Source organism: Branchiostoma floridae, chromosome 14 (genome assembly GCF_000003815.2).
Source record: "Branchiostoma floridae strain S238N-H82 chromosome 14, Bfl_VNyyK, whole genome shotgun sequence".
NCBI lineage: Eukaryota > Metazoa > Chordata > Leptocardii > Amphioxiformes > Branchiostomatidae > Branchiostoma > Branchiostoma floridae.
In genome coordinates, this window is record NC_049992.1 from 16,235,125 (window position 1) to 16,256,342 (window position 21,218).

The 21,218-nt window shown below is 40.0% G+C and overlaps 1 protein-coding gene across 3 annotated transcripts in view; it reads right to left on the minus strand.

The window, feature by feature from the left end:
• The window catches only part of LOC118430617 (zinc finger matrin-type protein 3-like), a 51,582-nt gene extending 32,103 nt beyond the window's left edge, over positions 1 to 19,479 (minus strand). For all 3 annotated transcript variants that reach the window (XM_035841594.1, XM_035841592.1, XM_035841593.1), the window contains exon 1: positions 19,331 to 19,479. In XM_035841594.1, the coding sequence (XP_035697487.1) occupies positions 19,331 to 19,424 (94 nt within the window). In that variant the 5' untranslated portion in view covers positions 19,425 to 19,479. The remainder of the gene's footprint in view (positions 1 to 19,330) is intronic.
• Between the last annotated feature and the right edge of the window lie 1,739 nt (positions 19,480 to 21,218).

Below are 21,218 nucleotides of genomic sequence, written 5' to 3' on the forward strand. Positions count from 1 at the left end.
AGTACACAAGTCACATATTCTAGTCATCTAGAAACAGTATAGAGTGCATTTGATCAGCAGTTTTACACCCCATTATATAGATTGCTAATGTCACGGTATGAAGGATATCACATCAAAATGATCACACCATCTGCCATCAAGAGATATAGTACATTTATGCCCATGTAAGAACGACATTTCCTGAAAGAATCCCCATAAGAAACTTTTTGCTTTCACAATTTGTTATCCTTAATATTTCTTCAGTAAAATCTTGTGAGTTTTTCCAAATGCGTACTGTGAGCAGTTTCCAAGTAATAATCAGATGCAGACAAAGAGAGATATAACATGTGATAGGTCAAGCAGTGGGAGGCCTGATAATCGTCAAGCTGACATAAAAAGGCAGAATTGTAAGGTTTTTCAAGCCCCTGATACTGATACTACAATTACATTTCCACATCCGCTTGTAGACCAGTAGTCTGACAGAGCTCTATATTTGTTCATTTTTATATTTGTCTGCCTTTCAAACACCACAGGAGGTCTAACAACTGCACTAGTATGGAGACTGGAAGGGTATCAGTAGGAATATGTACCTCATATACCTTACAAAGATGCCTCGTAACATAACGTCTATTCCCTAATAAATCGGACATTTCACCCAAACTCAAACCATTACCCATTGACAAAGGTGGCCATTAAGCTGAATTCTATCTATGATGAGTACACGAGCTAAGTTTTCCCGTTAAATACAGAATGTAGTACATTTTTTTTTGCAGCTTTCTTTCAATATGGGTAAATGATAAAGACTCTTTGATGACTTTGACTAGATATTGTTTGTCATGCTGAGCTATTTTAGTTCTCAATCCCAGCAAGGGGTCTGTATGGTATCCTACAGCTACATTATACTACCGGTAGTAGATGAGAGGAACTCAGGAAGGCATATCTTATGAAACCAGCGTATTTCTTTCACTTTTCTATTCTTAGAGCTATTGGGGATATTTCCAGCAACAGTTCCTTACCATGCTTGTACATGTAAGTGATCATTGGAAAAAGCGAGTGCAGATTGTCAATTTAATTTGCTCTCTATCAAACTGCGTATTAGGACAAAAATGGATGAAGACTAAAAATACGATACCTCAGTTGACCCCACCAACAAGTATAAACGTCTTCTTCACAGATAGCAAGATATCTGGTACCCAAAAAAAGAAACCTACACAGCGACAACTACATGTATATATGATGTACATGTACACATACATGTATCATCATACTTTCGTACTTTCCATCCAAAGTTACAAAACATGACACATTTGTACAATCATAGTCAATTTGGTATCTCACTGAACTGTGCCAAATTGCACCAGGAAGTTGTGCCAACTTTGCAAATTTGCGCCATTTTCCTTTGAGATCACACTGACGTCTGATACATTTGATGAACAGGTTGTTGGAATCGTAGTGTTGCCATTTGATTAAAGGAATGTATAATAATCAAAAAAGCTTCCCAAAAAATTTGGATGTTCACTTATGATGCTTGGTGCAACACAATATTATCAAAAAATCTAAATTGTGCCATTTACAAAATGTAGCAGCACACTGTGCCCATTTGCCCCATTGTGCGAATCGGGCATTTTTCAACATTTAAAAATGCAATTCCAGGTGAAGGATTGTGCCAATTTGTGACAGTTTGTGCCACGTTGCAAATGCCTGCTGCAATTTACCGAAGTCCGGTAAGATACCCACTTTAGCATTACAGACAGCTGACAAATGTTGAGGGTGTTTTGATTGTAGGTAACATTGGGGACACTTAATTTGTAGCACTTAATTCACCACTCCTGTAATAAACACTATCCCAGGCCACCTACCACCTTCCCCCAAATTCAATTGTCCTTGTTTATGGGCCTACAGGCCACCTAATCATCTCCAGTCAGCGCAATCATCCGCTAGGCTGGAAATTACACCGACCTGCAAGGTTCCGGTATGTTTTATATGTAACGGGGCGTAGGTCTCGGGGAGAATACGGTCGTAAAGTAATACAGTTTGTAATGTACATGATTACCACCAGCTCCAATCAGGGGCCACCAGAGCATAGCATATGTTGGATGGTCTGTCTGTAATACTGGCTCATGAAAACCATTGGTCCAACAGTCTTTGACAGCAGACTTAGGGTGGGTACCAGTACAGAAAATTCAGTCCAGATGATCAGGTCCAGGTCCGGACCTGAACCTGGACCTAATTGTTTGCGAATTGGCGCTACTCAAAACAATGGACCATTTGGCTACAAAGGAATCTGTAGTCACCTATCCTAACAACACTAACTGCCTCTGTTAACCACCCCTACATCTGAATGTAACTTACTAACTGAACAACTGAATATGGTATCTACATGTACAAATACAATGTACATTGTATGAGGATCACAACCTATTAGATATCTTCTGTGTGTAAACAATTGTTACCTTTGTTGAAAAAGCTGTACTGATTTGATAAGATGGTTGACATCCTCTGAGCACATAAAAAGTGATGCAAGCATGTAAAGAAGTTCCAGAAAGTTGAAGGATGACTAAATGAATAAACACACAGAACAGCCAAAAACAAATTGTTTTTTTTATCATATATCTTTTTTTTATTAACTCTTGCACAAACATAATTCTATGGCATTTAATATCTGTTTCCCAACATATTTTGCCTCACAACAAATACGATTTACAAGAAGACAAACAAAAATTGAAGCGTGTGTTTATGTCATTTACATAATCAAGTCAGTGTGGCCAAACTGTAAAAAAAATGCACACCAAAACTGTCTACAGGGAAAAAGAATCAACATGTGATTGATCATTGGATATAGGAGAGGACTTCGAGAATTTTGTAGGGCAAGAAAATGAAAGGAAGGGGATTTTCAAGAAAATTAAGAAATGGCCCCTGGAATCCCCAAATTAAGATGAAGGGAAGAAGCTATACATAGACCTTTTGATGACTAGGGCCTGCCAAAGAGGTGCTAACGACATTTCTGGGGAAAAGAGGCTTTAGAAGAACCTTGTTTTGATCTAAACAGATGAGATAACAATTGAGTGTGTCTAGTTCTAGAAATATTAGAAATTCTATCCCAAAGGGACAAGATGAAAGTGTTTTCTATTTGCCTTTAAGAAACTGGGATGCATGGAAATATAAATTTTTCATCAAAACCAAAGTGCCATATCCAAAGCAATCTTCATCAATCTTATGTTATGATCTGACTGATCATAGCAACAATATTTACTGGCACAAGAAAAGTATACGCTAAGCCCTGATAATCTGAGTTCTAGTATCCACAAACATACGCTACACAAAGTAACCCAGAAATATCATTCCATTCAACTATATACATGTATGAATACATGAACAAAGTCTTCTGGATACTGCAAGAGAAATGCAGTGAAGAGAGAGAGTAATTATCTACAAGCAGATGTAGACATGTAGGCAAAATTTAACATTTGACAGCTAGATATTATAGCAGGCCTTTCTACAAAGGCCTTTCTAGAAAGTCCTGTTATTCCACAGAACAAGGAGCTTGAGCAATGTTACAATGTCACCTTTCTACATCTACTTGGAGATTAGGAAAACAGTTCATTGCAGGAGACAGACAGGGTGGGGACTTTGGGACTGCACTGGGCGGGGAAAGTGCTAACAACTTGGCACCTTGGACACTATAGGGGTAATGAGGCCTATAATACACCACCCCAGGAGGGGACACAAGTGGTCTGGAGAACATTTGTCATGTCTGGGTGGGGGAAAACAAGTAGATGGCTACTGGAACAGCCAGCAAGCATGATCCCCTAGGGAGGAAATGGCTTATTAGGTTAGGGACTGCTCTTTTTAATGGTCTGTACAGGAAAAGGTAGGTCACGGAAAGAGGCTGCAAAGTGAGTAGTCAAGTGTCTACAGAATGCAGGTAAGTTTAGAATCTATTAGGTGATTTTATAGTACAAACTTTCATAATAAGTATGTTCTACTACACAATACATAAAGAAGTACCCCAATGTCTGTAATGTTACATCATACTAGTATATCTTCAGTTGTCAAATGCACATTCTTTTAGTACTAAGGGTCCATCTATGACTACCCCAGATGTCAGCATGAATGAAAGGTTGATATTTCAAGCTGCCTGGAAACTCTGTCACACCCTACACCCCACCCACGCAGCAGTATTATCAAATACAACCTACATGGAGGGCAAAGGATTACATGTATCAATAAACATAAATTTTGTATAGTGCTGAATTGATGTATGTTACAGGAGCTACACGGGCAATAATGAAACTATAACTTCACAGTCAACACTACAATCTGTTGTATTGGCACAAATGTAGTGCATAAAGGTATATTGAAAGAATACATTGCAGACAGCATTATAAAAAAGGTGATGTACTATAAAAAGATGCCGGTTCAGTTTCCCCCCCTCCCCACCACCGATCAGAGATTAGCATACCCCAGTCTTGTCAGGAGATTCTTTACTGTGCAAACTTCACACAGAGATGACAGGAGAACTTCATCCCTAAAGAAAATAAACTGCTGGCACATGGTCAGAAGATGAAGGGACACAGAGTCTAGATCTGGAACAGGTTTATACAACTATACAGGGGAAAGGTTGTCTCACCGTGAGGTCTGGGTAGCATGTGGATAGAAAGACAGAATGGATGGTGATGGGGTTAACTGACTTTCTATCTTGAATATTGCATTGATCTAACCTACATGTAATACTGTAACTGTTTGTAAGCTATGCCCTTTCTGAGCATGCATTATAAACCAGAAGTCCTACTGCAGTATGAGGGACAGCCACCAGGAGGCCCATGATTGACCTTGACCTTTACCTTCACAGGACTCAACCACATACAAATATCGCCACAATCCATAAAGAGTTTCTTCATTGACGCTGACTACAATTATTAGGAAACACAGAAAGACATGCAGACAACTACAGACACACCCAGAACACAGACGCACACAGACACAACCAGAACACAGACGCATACACACACACAGACACACACAGAACACAGGCACACACACAGACACACACAGAACACAGGCACACACACACACACACACACAGACACACCCAGAACAGACACACACACACACAAACACAACAGAACACACACACACACACACAGACACACCCAGAATAATTTCTCAATTTTTCAAAGAGGTAAAAGCTTCTTTCTCCAGAGATTACTGATTTTGAGACTGCCAATGGCAACAGATTTATTGAGTGTATAAATCTCTTCCCAGTCATATGACATACTTGTCAGTAGGAGGCAAAATGTTGGGTGATGAATGTATCGATTTAGAAGTCTGTAGTTTCTCAGACAACCAAATTTGTACAGAAATACAGGCTATAAGTCTCCATTGCCTGATAAATTAACTGTAAGGAGAGCTGTACCCATTGAGAACTTAGATCAAAATGCCTCTGGACATATTCAATGGCTGAGTCAATGGATGTGTACCCAGTCAACAGCTGTCAACTTCACATGAATGCCATTGGAACAGCACACATAACATTAAGCACCACTACTTTTTCATTATAAAGATAATCACATAAAAACTTGGCAAACATGATTAAATTGTGCAGGTCTCAAACAGGTTTCAAATGGACTTTTTCTGCAATTTCAAAACTTTTCCAAGAAATTCAAGTTGCATGTAAGTACATATATTTCCCTTCCTTGGTAATCTCAGTTTTACTCTCTCACTGTGGCAGATGCTAAACAGAAACCTTAGAACTATTGAAGTTTCAGGCAGGACTTTAGAACGCCATGTTGTATAGATTAACCTATTGACTGTTTAAAGGAAGCTACAGAACCACAGACATACACTACTGACAGGCTTATCACACATAGGTATGGTCTGATCCTTGAGTCCTTCCACATGGCAGGTCAGGCTTTGGTACTCTCCAACCAGAGGCTAGGCTCCGGCTGTTGTTGACGTTTATGTGTTTTTATCAGGCTTTCTATTTTGTACTGAAATCTTGATATCTCCCGGCCTACTTGTCTTTAGTACAAAATAGAAAGCCCGATAAAGATGCCTAAAAAATGTTTTAAAAAACAGCCGAGGCCTAACCTCTGCTTGGAGAGTAAACCTTAGGGATGGAAGTAGGTCATGCTCTGGGAATGGGATGAAAAAATAAATGGTGTCCTATAAAGGTAATGTAATGAGAAAACAAGTACATCTGATCAGCTAACCATAGCATAGTCACTGTCAATTGACTTCTCATATATTTTTCTTTTTCAACCCTGTACTCTTGACCTGAAGTCTGTCTGCAAGGAGGAACCTAGTGTCACATTGTTTGACAATGGTAGGAGGTTATGGCCTGGTATGTGGCAGCCACTATTTAGGAGTAAACAGAATTATTGCATGTCTGGTATAGATACAGGGACAAGACCGGGATAGGCTAGGCAAGCTATTCCTTTTAATACAAAAAACAATTCAAAATAATACATAATCTTTTCCAGCCTTGTATAATTCTGCCACAGTCCCTCCCCTTCCAGAAAAAGTGGTTTCACCCATTGCATCCTGTAAACATTGAGGGAGCCTTGGCCAGCTTCAAAGTCAAGGTCAACAACAGGCCACGGACATCATTCAACAATTAAATTTTTGTGCTTTCAAACTAGCTTCTCCAGGCTGTTTGAAAGCACCAAAGACAATGTGCTCCACAACAGACATGCACTAATTGGTGCTCCGCCATCTGGGTGATGTCAGGAAGGTCCTCCCCAACTGCCTCCCACAGACTGTGGTCAATATTTGGAAGGGAGCTTTCTGCACTGGAATGCAAACTGGGAGGAAACTGGAGGATACCTTGGAGGCTGTGCACCCATCTAGGGTTTACAACACAGAATTTCCTATAGTCAGGGTTATTTTGGGGTAGATCAGTAGTGATTGTGAATAAAAGAAGACTCTTTACACTTCTGGGAACCAATCATACAATCTTGGGAAAGCATTATGGTCTTTTCCTAGGAATTCAGTAGCTACAGCTTTTACATGTATTATCTTTTAAGTGCAAATCACTCAAAGGCAACCTAAGCAATATTAGCCCGAGTCAGGGTTGTAGAACTTCAATAAGATGAAGCAACTCTTTCATAAGATGGAGTTTTGTGGGTTACAATATTTAGGGAATCCTAGCGTGGCTTGTTTCTGTGCCGTTTTTAACTGCTCAAAGTATGGAATAATGAGATAGATGTGGCAATATATTGCAGTAGATATCAATTTCATATGGGTTGAATTATCCAGATTATTTCCACCGATCGATATTGCTTAGGTTGCCTGTAATAAATAACTGTTCAAGATACTATATGGTATCAATTCAATATTTTACATTTTCCAATCTTTTTTTCCTCATTTCTGACTAATAAAGTGCAGCTTGTCATGTGTATAGAAGAGATGCAAATTACTGTAAGTTCTTTTATTTTCAAGGGGACTTGAATACAAAAATATATTTTCATGGTACAAGAAGAGAGGAGGGTTGTGAACATTCCAAGATTTGCGGTACATAAATTTGCTAAGGGAAGAATCAGGGAGAGAAAACTTCCCAGTCAGCCCAAGGAGGGTTTCTTATCTCGCTGCCTTTTCCTCCTTAACTCCTCTGCGGCACATCGCACCACCAAAGAAGGTATTCTCTGAACCGTGGATCAGATGTCAAGGGAGGAAAATGGATCATGTTGATGAGTGAAGCAGTTGCCTCATCCTCATGGGAGGGAAAAGTACTTTATATGTATGGGCTGGAGACCAGGCCTGGCGCTCCTGATGGGCAAAGGAAAATGCCATTTCCTAAACTGCTGCATTATCACCTCCCACGGAGGACCTTCTGATGGCAAAGTGACTCGCTGACAAACATCAGAAGAGAAAAGTTGGGCAGAGAATTACAAATTGAATGGTACAGGTAATACATTGTGGGAGAGTTCCCACATTCACACCATTACTGCACAAGTAATCAATGTGGCGTTCCTTTATTACAGATTCCAGGAGAACAGAATGGGCTAGGACGCAATTTCTATCACTTTCCCACGAAGCTGAACCACGATCAGGACAGATCTAGAATACACAATGTAAAAATGTGATTGCAGTCAGAATGGCCTGACAAGACTTCTTTCTTCTATAGAAATTCAAATGGGCAAAGACTTGTAGTATAAAAGACCTGTACATTAGACTATGTGCAATACAAACTTTGATAATGAACTCATTTGATGCATTATAATAGAAAGAGACCTGGTGATAGTCAAAAGGTAACATGAACTCATATCTAAGCAGTTGTTTTGATATCCTAGACAGCCATTAGATTACAACCTGTCCCAACCAATTGATACCCACTGTAAAGTATTACGCTACAATTAAAAACAGCAGCTGGCTTCATACAATGGTGGGATGAGTACTAGTACAGCATAAACTTATTTTTGGTTCACCACAGACTGTTAAATGACATTTTGTATTTACCAGCCAGAAACATATAGATGGGTACGAAGTCAGTAGTACAGAAAACCTGCCTAAGCTGTCTTCAAGCCATGTTACCTGGCTATAATCGCCACTTTTTGTCAGTCCCAAAAATTTTCCCCATAGACACAAGAATCAAGCAACTTTCCCAAGACCTGTCCAATGGGGCAACGGTCACATTGAATGTGGACCGGACAGGATCCCAATCCCTGCATGTCCAAGACGGCCACCTCATTTTCCCATGGATGGCAACATTCATCTTTTTATGATAACCATTAAAAAATCATCATTAAAAAAAACATGTGGAGGAGAACAGTGTCAGATGACCTGACATCCATGGGCTCTCCTGACCATCAGCACAGAATGTGGCTCAGGACTGACCCAGATGCTAGACAAAAGTCATAGCTTTACGTCCCTGGTGAAGAGTAAGTATAACTTCCAGGCCATGTCACCCAGGCCCCTATCAGTTAAAGCTTCCAGAGCCCGTTTGGCTACCCTACCGTAAACTGTACACACCCTTCCCCCTCAGTGATACCCCAGTAGAGACTATCAGAAAGGAACAAGAAGAAGAAGAAGTATCAATAAAGTTGAAAGAAATTAAAGAGCCAATGAATCATCAGTCCTTCACCCTATTACTGTACCTTAATTTCCCAGGTGGCCAGAATCTCCCATATCCTGTACAGTAGCTTTCACTTGTCTTGTACCTAGAAACGCATCAGTTCTAAATATGTCTTTAAAGTTTAATTGCAAGATTTCAATGCAAGAGTAAATACACTATCGACATTCCAACAGCTTGCTAATTTCAACTAAAATTTAAGGCTTTGCATCTAACGCCGCAAGTCTTTGTTGCTTCACATCCTTTTGCCAACCATTGTCTCAGGAAAAAAAGTTGTCACCCCAAGGGAACGCCTCAGTTCTAAATATGTCTTTAATTGCAAGATTTCAATCCAAGAGTAAATATACTATCAACATTCCAAGAGCTTGATAATTTCAAAGCTTTGTATCTAATGCCGAATATCTTTGTTGCTTCACATTTCCAAAATATCCCTTTGCCAACCACACTCTCAAGTTGTCACGTCATATCTTTTAATAATGCATGTATCTCCACAATGGATATGATGAGTTTCAAAATACATTATCCTAATTCAAATCCAGGCTGTCAAATTACTGTGTTATACTCATAACACATGCATGAATCACATCAGCACCAAGTGCATTTGCGTAGATCATCGTTTCAATTATTCATCCTTATTTGTCACAGATCACCATAGCTATGTATCCTGGAACTCATCATGGCAAAGAGCCATAAATTCCTCTAGAGCTAGACCTTTGTTACCACAATGGCCCATCCCCCATCTGGTATTAAGGCACACCTGCCCTGTTAATCGTTTCAACAACAAACTTAAATCCAATACAGATAAAGAATTCATGCTATTGTTGTAGTCTTTCTTCGATGTTCGATCAATATTGGTCGTCATGTACACTGTCCTTTTTCCTCTTCTCAAGTTAGCCTGGAGTTTGCTACCCAAGTAGCAAAGGGGGCAGGGATACAAGGAACTTACAACAGTATATATATATATAAGCCTTGAGCAAAGGCGCCTTTTAACTTTCAGCAACCAAAATTGCAACCTTTAGCTTCATAATTGAAATATGATGGAATATGATGAAGTGTGAAAAGACAAAAAGCACACAAGACATTAAAAATTGTTCTTTCTATATACAAAAATTGTTGAGCGACATGCCAAATCTTTCACCTCAGCAGTTACTTGGTGGTAGCAGCTAGTCTCTACCAGACTCCGGATCGCTGGAAAAATCGTAGAAATGTAACAAATCAGAGGAGTAAGCCGGCCAGAGGAATATAACCGGCCAGGGAACAGCACGCGATCGTCGCCTGGCCGGTTAACGTTATATTCCTCTCTATTTGTTCCATTTCTACGATTTTCCAGCGATTCGGAGTCTGGTAGAGACTAGTAGCAGCCTCGTGTGGAAAGCTGGTGTAAAAGAGATCAGAAAAGAGCGATAAAAGGAGGCAATTAAGAACCCAAGGGGGGTGGGTGGGTTAGCCTTCATGGCAGACTTCGAGCAGGCTTTTGTTCTAGGGGGGACGCTGTTTCGCAATTTTCAACGTTAGCTAGGTTCTCTTATGCTGGGAAAGGGAGTTTACAGAGGAAGGGAGTTTTCTGTGGGAAGGAGTCCCGTCTTGAGCCCTGTCCATGGGTCGTATGGAATTCACATGACCATGCAGGTTGCGTCTAAGTGTCAAAATATCGCGGGCTTCAAGACGGGGCAAATTTTTTTCCACAGCAAACTCCCTTTCCCAGGATAAGAGAACCTAGCCAACGTTGAAAATCGTGAAACAGCGCCCACCCCACCCCCCATAATAAAAGCCAACCCCACTCGAAGTATGACAGAGGCAAGGGTGGGTGTGGTAGATTAAAAGTATATACAACCTCTATACTAGCAATTATCCAAATGGGGAGGAAGTATATGTCACATTTCATATCCATAACTGTTTCTCATCATTTTCAACATATGGAGCCAATTTTGTCCAGAAAATGACACCTCATTAATTATACATGTGAGACTGTAGACTGTTCTATTCATAACACATAATGATATAACACCCAAAGCAAATTGATAACATATTGGGTCCATAATCATATTACATGCCACCTTTCTATATATATGTAGCTGCATGGGTATATATACATATAGAATACAGCACGGTGTGCTTCATTTATGTCATACCCACCTGAGAAAACACATATTTCGATGCGAACTGCACCAGAAGTTGAGAAAATGTTGTGTCCTCGAACAAAACATTGTAACAACAGCAATTCTAACTAACGTCCAAATCCGGTATTCGAAATTCCAACCGTGCCGTATTCGGCCCGTTCGAAATAGTTCGATTTACTCGAAGGAAGCCTGTGTGATATAACTTTCGAACCTGTGTGATACGGAAAGTTATCACACCGTCCGGAACACCCGTATCAAACATGTTTTCACATCACAGGTATGACATAAGAAGTTTTATTACCTCAGATATAAAATATGAGAAAAAGAGTTTTGTTAAACCTCATTTCTACTTAGCAAAGATACACCTGTTAAGCAGAGCACTTTTTCCACTAAATAGAGATCAGGCCCCCAAAGGCAAGTTGAATAGTGTTTTGACCCTTTTAATACTGTCTTACACACACACACACACCCCTAGACTTGCATTGAGATTAGTGAACACAACACCACACAACTAGGTAAGAGCAGATATAGACTTTCGCAATTAGCTTTTATCATTGTATGAAATCATACACTACTTCTCTGCTTCATTTGTATCATTATAGGCAACTACATGTACCACTCTGTCATTAATGTCTTATCATCTTTCTAATGATAAATGTAACTTTTATGGTTATGGTTTGGGAAAGAGGTACCTTGAGATATTCCGAATTATCTACCTCCTTGCTCATAATCTCATATTTGATTTCATTTTGGGCATATTTATATGCAATGAAATTCTATAATCATACTGTTGGGATATTTCCGAAGTAGCTTATCCCTTACAGATCAATCTTTTTTAATGTAGTCATGCTCCTATATTTAGGGCTATTCTGAAAAAATTATATTGGTGAGCACAATACAATTACACCCCACCTTCTATGGCCTTCCCTTTTGTAATAAACTTAAGATACAATGCCATAACCACATGATGTCAGGTGCTGACTTAAGAATTTTGAAAAATTATATCATGTAAGAAATGAAACTTCCTGTAAAGAAAATATGATAGCCTCTGAATTTGGGTTGATCTAACCAAAAAAAAAAACATTTCCAGACAAATTTTAGTTCTATATAGGGGAAAGGATAAAACACTGAGGCAGAATGGAAGAGAATATGTGATTCAGTACGCAGCCCCTTACTCCAACCTTCAGATGTCACATGCCAGGGACATGTGAATAGATCATCCTGCGTTCTACTTGCCTGAGGATAAACAAATTGTCTAACAGATTGCAAACAGCTTGACATGCTGATAGAAAACATTCAGATAACCCCATTGCTTCAGGCACAGTGCTGTATCCAAGAGTTAGATAAAACGTCAGAATAATTCTTTCAAGCACGTTATCTCCGCAGAAGTCAACAGAGGTTACCAGAAGATGTATGATTGTACATAAGAATACGTGCAAGAAAAATTGAGCTTATGATTGTAATCACATTACAGTGAGATGATATCTATGAAAAGGGTACTAAGTGGATTCAATACTAGCCTTCCATCCTACTATCACTATCAGCTGATTTATTCTCATTGTGTAAAGGGTAAACCATTGTAAGGAATAAAAATAAGATAGGGAGGGTTATCAATAATCCAGTCGCTTCTCAGCAGACCTCATCATTTGGTTTTCCATTCTCGATATTATTTTTTTTATTACAAGCAGTAAGTGCTATTGTTTTGGGCAATGAATATTTCATTGCTCATACATGTACCATAGCCAGGGCTCGAAATACCACCTGCATATGCACGTTAGTGCAGGTAAAATTGGAGCTGTGCAGGTATTTCTGGTGTCTACCTGCACCTAACCTGCACTGATCCATGTACTAGGTTTTATGCATAAATATCCTATGGTTTAGGTGCATGTGGATTGTTATTAGCTGCATTGACTGTTACCACCTATTAAGTATAATGGTTCCTGAACAATTTCAGTATCATCCATACTTCCTAAATTGAGAGTGCATGTATACATGCAGAAAAAAGTATTTCGTGCCCTGCCATAGCCCTAGGCTATAGGGTGCAAAGACCTGTGCTTCAGATGCTCTAGATGCATGTAGAGGGGTACTAAAGGTCATTTGCATTCCTTTCCCAGATATATTATAGAAGTTTCCCTAAGGCTTGTCTGCCTGACAATTGGACTCAGTTTAAAAGGTATATAATATGAATTGTAGCAAGAAGGGGTCTACCAGCACAAAACAATTAGAGGAAAGTTGATAGTCATTTTTACCAAGCTTCTACAGTCAAATCTGGTCTAAGACAGACTGAGGCAGATACTGTTGTTTACATGATTCGGATAGGATATTAAAATGCCAATATTCCAACATACAGAATCCATTATTTTTATACTCAAGACATGAACCATTGTTTTGAGTATCGCCCACTCACAAGTCTTCACAGATAATTAGGTCCAGGTTCAGATCCAAACCTGGACCTGATCCTCTGGACCTGGACCGTACCTGGACCTGAATTTTCTGTGACGGTACACACCCCTAGTAGCAAGGGTTACCATAAGTATTTGTCCCCTTATACCCTAGAGTTAAAAAGCTGTTTTGATATATTAAAGATTTGCCCGACAATACCCTCCAAGCCATTTGCAATAATGCCTACTTTACAGTAAGGAGTTGACAGTTGGACGTTCCACCCATTCAACACTTCAGGATTCCAATACACGAGATATTGGAAATGTGTCCCATCAAATTGGATATTATCACACTTCAATACACCGCCATTAAAAAGACACTGATTGCTTTGCATGACAATGATGTGATTACACGTTTGAATGGGGAAACATAAAAGGGAGGCGGCAGGAAAGAATAGTCTTCAATAGACACCTGCAGCTAGAAGGGAAGACTTATCATGATAAATAAAGCCATTGGACATGTTACAGACAAATGGGTTCATTCTGGTACTGGGAGATATGAACAAGTAAGTCTAAGTCCCAACAGAATATGCAAAATAGAGTTTCAAATGTTTTATAGCTTGCTGCACCTTTGATTCTATTTTATCCTTAAAGTAAGCAACTTATTACATAATATGCAGTTCAATAAAACAGAATTGTACTGTCTATTATACATTTATGATGTGTATATTTATTCAGCTCCACTTGATAAAATCTTCCACTAGAAATAAAAAAAGTTTCATTTAATACAAGCCTGTGTATCTTAGATTTACACCATATTGGACACAGATGACATACCCACAACTATAGTACTAGACTTTATGATCTGGGAAAGATGAAATCATAGTCCCTGTAGGCTATGCCAGTGAGTTTACCAATAGGAATAACGGTAAGACAGCAGTTTGAAAATACATTTGTACCAGCATATTTATAGGTACATGTATGCCAAATGACATCCTAAGCTTTATGTTAAAATGATATATACCTGACTGTAGAATATCTCTCCTATCTAAAGTTGCAATAAGATGTCAGCTCTTTAGGTGGTAAGGCACTGCTACCAGTGATAAGCCGGAATTACCATAGTCACATTAGTAACATGGCATGGACTCTCCTGTTGGAGGGTTGATTTATTGTCCTATGTCGTCCAAAGCCTTTCAGAGAAAAAAACGATGCCGAGTCCATTGTATCAAAGCAGACGTCCTTGCCCCTTAAGCCACACCAATTCAATTTATTGGTCTCGGATTCAAAAAGAATATATTTTACTGCAATAACAATAAAGAGTAATTCTATGGACCATGTTGATGCCTTGGTACACACAGTTTTATGGAAGGAATATCAAGTCTGCCTCCTTACACTCTGCTTTAAAGATGTCAACTTGCTATAGTTTGACCTTAAAAAACGTTACAGAAGGAAGGAAATAAACTGATACATATACCATAGGAATTTGTACTAAAACAGATTTTACTCCTGAAATGTTGGAAAAACTAGCAGTCTCTGCAACTCCATTGCGAGATATTTCAACAGTCTAATTCCACTATATCTCTAGCTTAAATCCTATATCAACCATGTATGAGGCAAAATCACATAACTTAAAAAATCTTGTTTTCCTACAACAGGTAAAAATGCATTTAAGAAAATTTAGCCTTACCATAGCCAAATACTTGGGACTATGGCTACGCTAAAGCTATGTAAACGAAGAAAGGTAGCTATGTTACATAATATGCATGAATGCCTAGACATCAAAGTTGGGATATCATGTATGTTTAACTGGAGATAACTGAAAAAAACTGTCTACAACAAAGGAGAGTACACCAGTAAGGTGTAGTTTCCAGTAGGGAGACAGGTGAGACAAAGGCAAGGTAAACCTTCTGTAGCATTTTCTATTTGCACTGGTTTTCATTTCGTGCAGCACTGTTTACATAGCAAATGCAGAACAGTTGCATACATGATAAACTATCCTATGAAAACATATTTGTTTACAGCTTCAAGCACTAGACTTACACTGATCATAAGTTTAAGTTTTTACCACAAAAACATCATTTATACAGTTTCTTATGGATTTTATTCCTATCTTCATTTACCTACTATCTTGTATAGCCAGATTTCATTACATCTATGCAGATATGTGAATATGTATAAGTCACTGAACGATAATTGTCCTAGCATACTGAAGAGAGAGCACACCCTTAACACTGTTCCCAGCCACTGTAATGCAGCTTCTGACAGATGGTATGCAGGGTAAAAAGCATCCTAAGTGGATTCACTCTGACTGTGTAAGGGAGCCTATTAACGTGGCATTTCTTGAAATGGGGCTAATGCAAACCATGGATGGTTTACTGAATCCAGGGAAAGTCAATTACCAGAAGACAGTATAATAAAGGACACTTGTCCCTTGCCTTGACACAGAAATAAACATTCCTATGACCCATACTGACTATCAGCTCTGAAAATCATTACCATAATGAATTGCAAAGGGGTAATTACTCGAGTACAATTGAGTTATATCTATTGGCAACTGTCAAGATTGCGACCAAGATAAGTACAGCTCTGGCAGCATGACATGTGGTTTGCTGGTAGTTAGGACATTTGAAAAATGTCTTAACTAAAGACATATTTTAGAGTAGGCTGTGTAAATTGTAGCGATAGTTTTGATAACTCAAACACGAACACTTACGTAGAAGCTAGTGATATGGAAATGCTACCTGAGGTCAAACGTCAAAGTGCTCTTGTTTTCCCCCTTCTTGAAAAACATTAGATTAAGGTACAAAGCAATCAATCCTGCAAGGTGTCTACACTGTACTATCAGAACAAGTCATAAGTTCGTAGCAATTATTTTGACTCAGAAAAATGCAGGACAACTACCATTCTAACCATCCGTGCATTCAAAGTTGCTATAATGGCCTATGGGTTCTGACTGGGATAGGTGTTTGCATGCAGAACACTTCCGGAGTGATGACATTTCACTTGCCCATATCTAGTTAGCTAAGAAAGATATGCAAGAGACTGCTCTGGGGTTATATGACCTTTGGCCTTGTTTCTGGACTGAATTTTTGGAGCTTCAAGGTGGATTTAAGAAAACTTGATGGGAGTAGGTTGAGTGGGAAAGAAATGGGAAAAACCTGTTCCAGTAGGTATAATTCTAACGATAAAAAAAATGAAAGAAGAATGCATAATTAAGCTGTTGGTTAACATGAGGAATGGCTACACTGGCACATGCACATCCTTCCCAACTTTCCCAGTCCCTATGGTGTTATCCAAAGTTTTGAGAAGCTCTGAATGAAGGATAAATCATTCAGTTCCACTTCCGTGTAACATTTCAAAAGGCTGTGGGAATACATTCGTAACAGTTGCAAAGGGACAATAGAACTTAACGTCTTGCTTGGGAAGTTTGAAAGGCGTCATGTGTACTTAGCATCACAAACCTCTCAGGGTATGACTGATACTGGGAGGCTTATACGTTGTTATGTTTTTAGGCACGTTTCAAGGATAACACACACACGTCGTAAACAATCAGCACTTGGCAAGCTAATTCTTTCTTCCTATTTAGTGGGAATAACTATGCTCAAGGATCACCAAAAGGTCAAGAGAACTGTGCAATAGCATGCAGTGGAGTAAGGACCCATACACACTAACGCTGGTAAATTGAGCTAACTGAGGGGTCTTTCAGGGCACAGCTGTGATGGGGAATCAATATTTCAACAAGGCATTGATATTTCCAGGCCTTAATTTGTTCATTGTACACAAGGACCACCAAGTGGCACTTTTCGGGGCTATGGGACATGGGACTAAGCTGGTGAAAATGGATGTTGACACAGCAGAGAAAGGTATGTGCGATGATACACGTTCACTGTCACACAGGGCTTCAACTTGAGATTCAATTATAGAATTGCTGCCTACCAGGGTGAATTCCAGGCTGGCTAAAGCAAAAATGTATGCGTGTCCCTTACCTTCCATTGTAGGGGGGGATTAAACAATCCAAACATAAATATACACGTGCCTTGTGTAGACATACCTTTGTGATGGATTTATGATTAGATTGTATAGGTCTTAAAGACCATTCTTTACTTAAGCCTGCCAACCGGCCATGTCAACTGGACCCCTCTGTCTTTTACTGTTGGTACTGTGGAAAGGATTAGACAATCATTAGCACCAGGTGGGGAGCATTAAAAGTCCATCATGATTTAAAGGCTTTTGTAGTGTTGATATAAGCTCTGGCAACCCAGTCGGTGAGGGGAGGCATATGGTGAGAGTCTGTGGGAGCCAAACCTTTGGCATTTACCTCTGGACACACATACTAACTAATACTTGTAAACTGAGCTGCACACAAAACCGAGCGAGATCAAGTTTCCCCAGCCATTATCCCAGTTCAACTCTGGCGTACCGCACAGCCAACAGACCAAAACAGTCTATATTCATGGTCATGGCAAAAAGGGGTGGGACCGATTAGAAAAATATAAACAAGGGGGTGGCTATTAAAGCTTTAAAATGACAGAAAATGTTGGTACAAATGTATAATCTTACTGACTTAAAGAAAAGCACAGATGGTTAGCAGTTGTCATATGAAAGTAAAACTGAAGTAGATGGGCAGTTGGGTCATAAATAGGAAATTAAGTGCTGGCAGATGATTTGAATAGATTAAAAGAAAATTAAGTAAATGAGGACCAGCATTCGATCTGGGACACTGGCAATTGTTTCAAAGAATAATGAAATGAGCTCTCGACTTTTGATAATGACAATCGTCAATTCCACATTAACCAAACCTAGACTATCAAACAGGGAAAAGATGACAATTAAGGGTTTGATAAAGGCAAGAGATATTGTATTTCCTCTATAGGTTACAGGTAGCGACCCAAAACATTGCATATTCATTGCAATCCTGTCTACGAAAGAAAAATCCAAGTAGTGTATATAATTTTATACCCTTATCCTCCAAACTATATCACACTCAGTCCCTGCTTTCATCGCTTTCTCAGGCAGATGATACACCTGGGCATACTCATCCTTTGAAAGTAGACAGTTTCTTTTATGCTGGCATTAGGGCATACGTGTTTGACAGTATCACATTAGGCATGGCAATCATCCTGGGGACAAAGGTAAACTGTGATAAGAGTGAAAGAAAGACTATCTTATTTCCTATGCCCATTATTCTTCGCACCAGCTGTAGAGGCAGCCCAAAACACTCTGTATTCAGCATCAGTACAAAAGTGGGCGTTTTAGGGCTGAGTTGCGCCCTCGGCGAATACATATACATTTATACCGGCTTCTGTGCGGTTTCTCAATCTTAAAACGTGACATGACACTAATTTTAAAGATATGATAGTTTTTCTGCTTCTTCCTATATTGTCTACTGCAAGAATGTCTCTTGCTTGTACTTTAATCAAAGGTGCTACCGAACTCACTGCGGGATCGCCGATGTTGTGTACTATCTAACCTTGTTCCTATAAAATTGTACAAGCATTACTGAGTCTTTCTGCCAGTCGTCCCTGTCTCGGTTCTCATGGCACTAGCGTGCTGAACATCCCTACTATCTAGTCTCTACGGACCGGCGGAGTAAAGCGAGCCGGCGGGATCGTAGCTTCACGCTGAGAGAGGTGACTCGGAGCAGGGCCGTCAGGACACCGAACACCGCCGGGGACGAGCGCGTAGCACGCCCCGACACCGCTCTCACCCGCGCCCGCTACGCGACGATTACGGCTTTTTCTCGGAAAACGTGAGGCCACGGTATAAGTGAGTTTACTCACCGTTCTGGGGCTGATCCGAGCCGTTTGAAACATTGTTGGCGACGAGAGTTTGCTGCCCGCGAGCAACCACACTGCTCCCATCCGTGGTAGCCATGTTGGACCACTGCACTGGGCAGATTCGGAGGGGGGAACAGGATCATCCACTTCACCGGGGTGACGAAATCAACTTCAACTCCGTTAAATTTTGGCGATTGAGTTAAGTTATTAATGATCATCTTGTTTTATAACGTGTATTTAAGTTATCAGAAGGTCTTTGACAGACGTGAGCGCTTCCTGTTAACTTAGAGAGCAGATTTTTTTAGTTCTTGAGATTTTAATGAGTTGATAAAAAGTTAATGAGTTATCATTATATAACTAGTGATGACACCGTATTGTTGCATCATTTATCAACTGTTGTTCAATCAAAATTTATGTCACTATGTTTTGCTCTTCTGAACATAGATTAAATACTAGTACTACGAAACTTATCATGTGTACATTTCGATTGTAATGGCGCGTTTGAACATAAATGCATACTAATGTTGTAATAGTTGGTCGCTAATTTGCCGCATTCTTAACCAAGCATATAACCAATCCTCCCGTGAATGACAATTACTGTACTTAGCTTAGACTTCTCAGTGAGAGTGATAAAGCCGAAAATGAACGTCAAGACCGTGTAGCTCAGGAGATAACAGTCAGCATACGGAGTTCGCATTGTGTATTCCTGCCTTGCTCGCAATCTCTGACTTGAATCGAAAGTTTAACCTTTCAGTTAAACCCAGCCAAGTACACAACTGAACATTCACGCTACAATATCAACTTTAATGGAAGTGTCTACGTACAAACGGGTTTGAGATGACGGTAGCACTAATGTTTCTCGATCATAGTCAAATGGGCTGAGGAGAGGAAAATAGCATGCCGCGCGCTTCCCCAATCGATATAAAGCCTTAAAGGGAAAGGTTTTTCAGAGCAAGGGCAACTTTTAAACGGATCTTTGATAGCAGGAAAAACGGTCACGTCTTTCTATCCTTCTGTATTTTTTGCACGTCTGTAGATAAATGCATAACGTGAAGGTGATTCGAGTTGCCCTCAAGCATCAAGTTGCTGGTTAAGTCGGGTTCACACTTGCGTATATATTCAAGTCCCTATTAGGTCCATATGGAAGTCTAAGTCTCTACCAGGCTCCACAGATCGCGGGGAAAATAATAGATATTGGACAAACATAGACAAATAGGATGCCAGAGGAGTAAACTAGTAGCAAACCATACTCCTCGGCCAGGTAACTCCTCTGGCATATTATGTGTCTATATTTCTCCAATTTCTACAATTTTTCCAGCGACCTGGTAGAGGTTAAGAATAAGAATTCCACACGGACTCCGTACGGACTTGAATATGTACGCCCGTGTGAACATGGCTTTACGCTTGTGTATGGTGAATTTTTCCAGTGTTCAACTAGCCCCAGGCTACACGGCAAGTGACGTTCACTGTTAAACAACGCCACCGAGCGTTCTGTCACATTCAACACCGGAGAGTGCGTCAGGATGACAGTCATTTATCACTCCTGACGGCACACCAGGGGGTCGTGGTATTTTAAGGACCCTGATATTTGTCTTTCAGCGGTCGCACGCCGCGTGTTTGCTCTGCATTGGATATCCATAACTCGACATTTAACGATTTAGCGCATGTGATGACGTACATGTGGTGTTTGCCGTCATCTGTATTTGCCATGTGGAATAGCTTTCCCCAAGTCATCACTGCAAAATGTGCGGAAGGCCATTTGTCTGTCTGTCTGTCTCTCCCCCCTCTCCCTCCCTTTCTCTCCCTGTGTGTGTGTGTGTGTGTGTGTGTGTGTGTGTGTGTGTGTGTGTGTGTGTGCGTGCGTGCGTCTGCGTGCGTGTGTGTGTGTGTG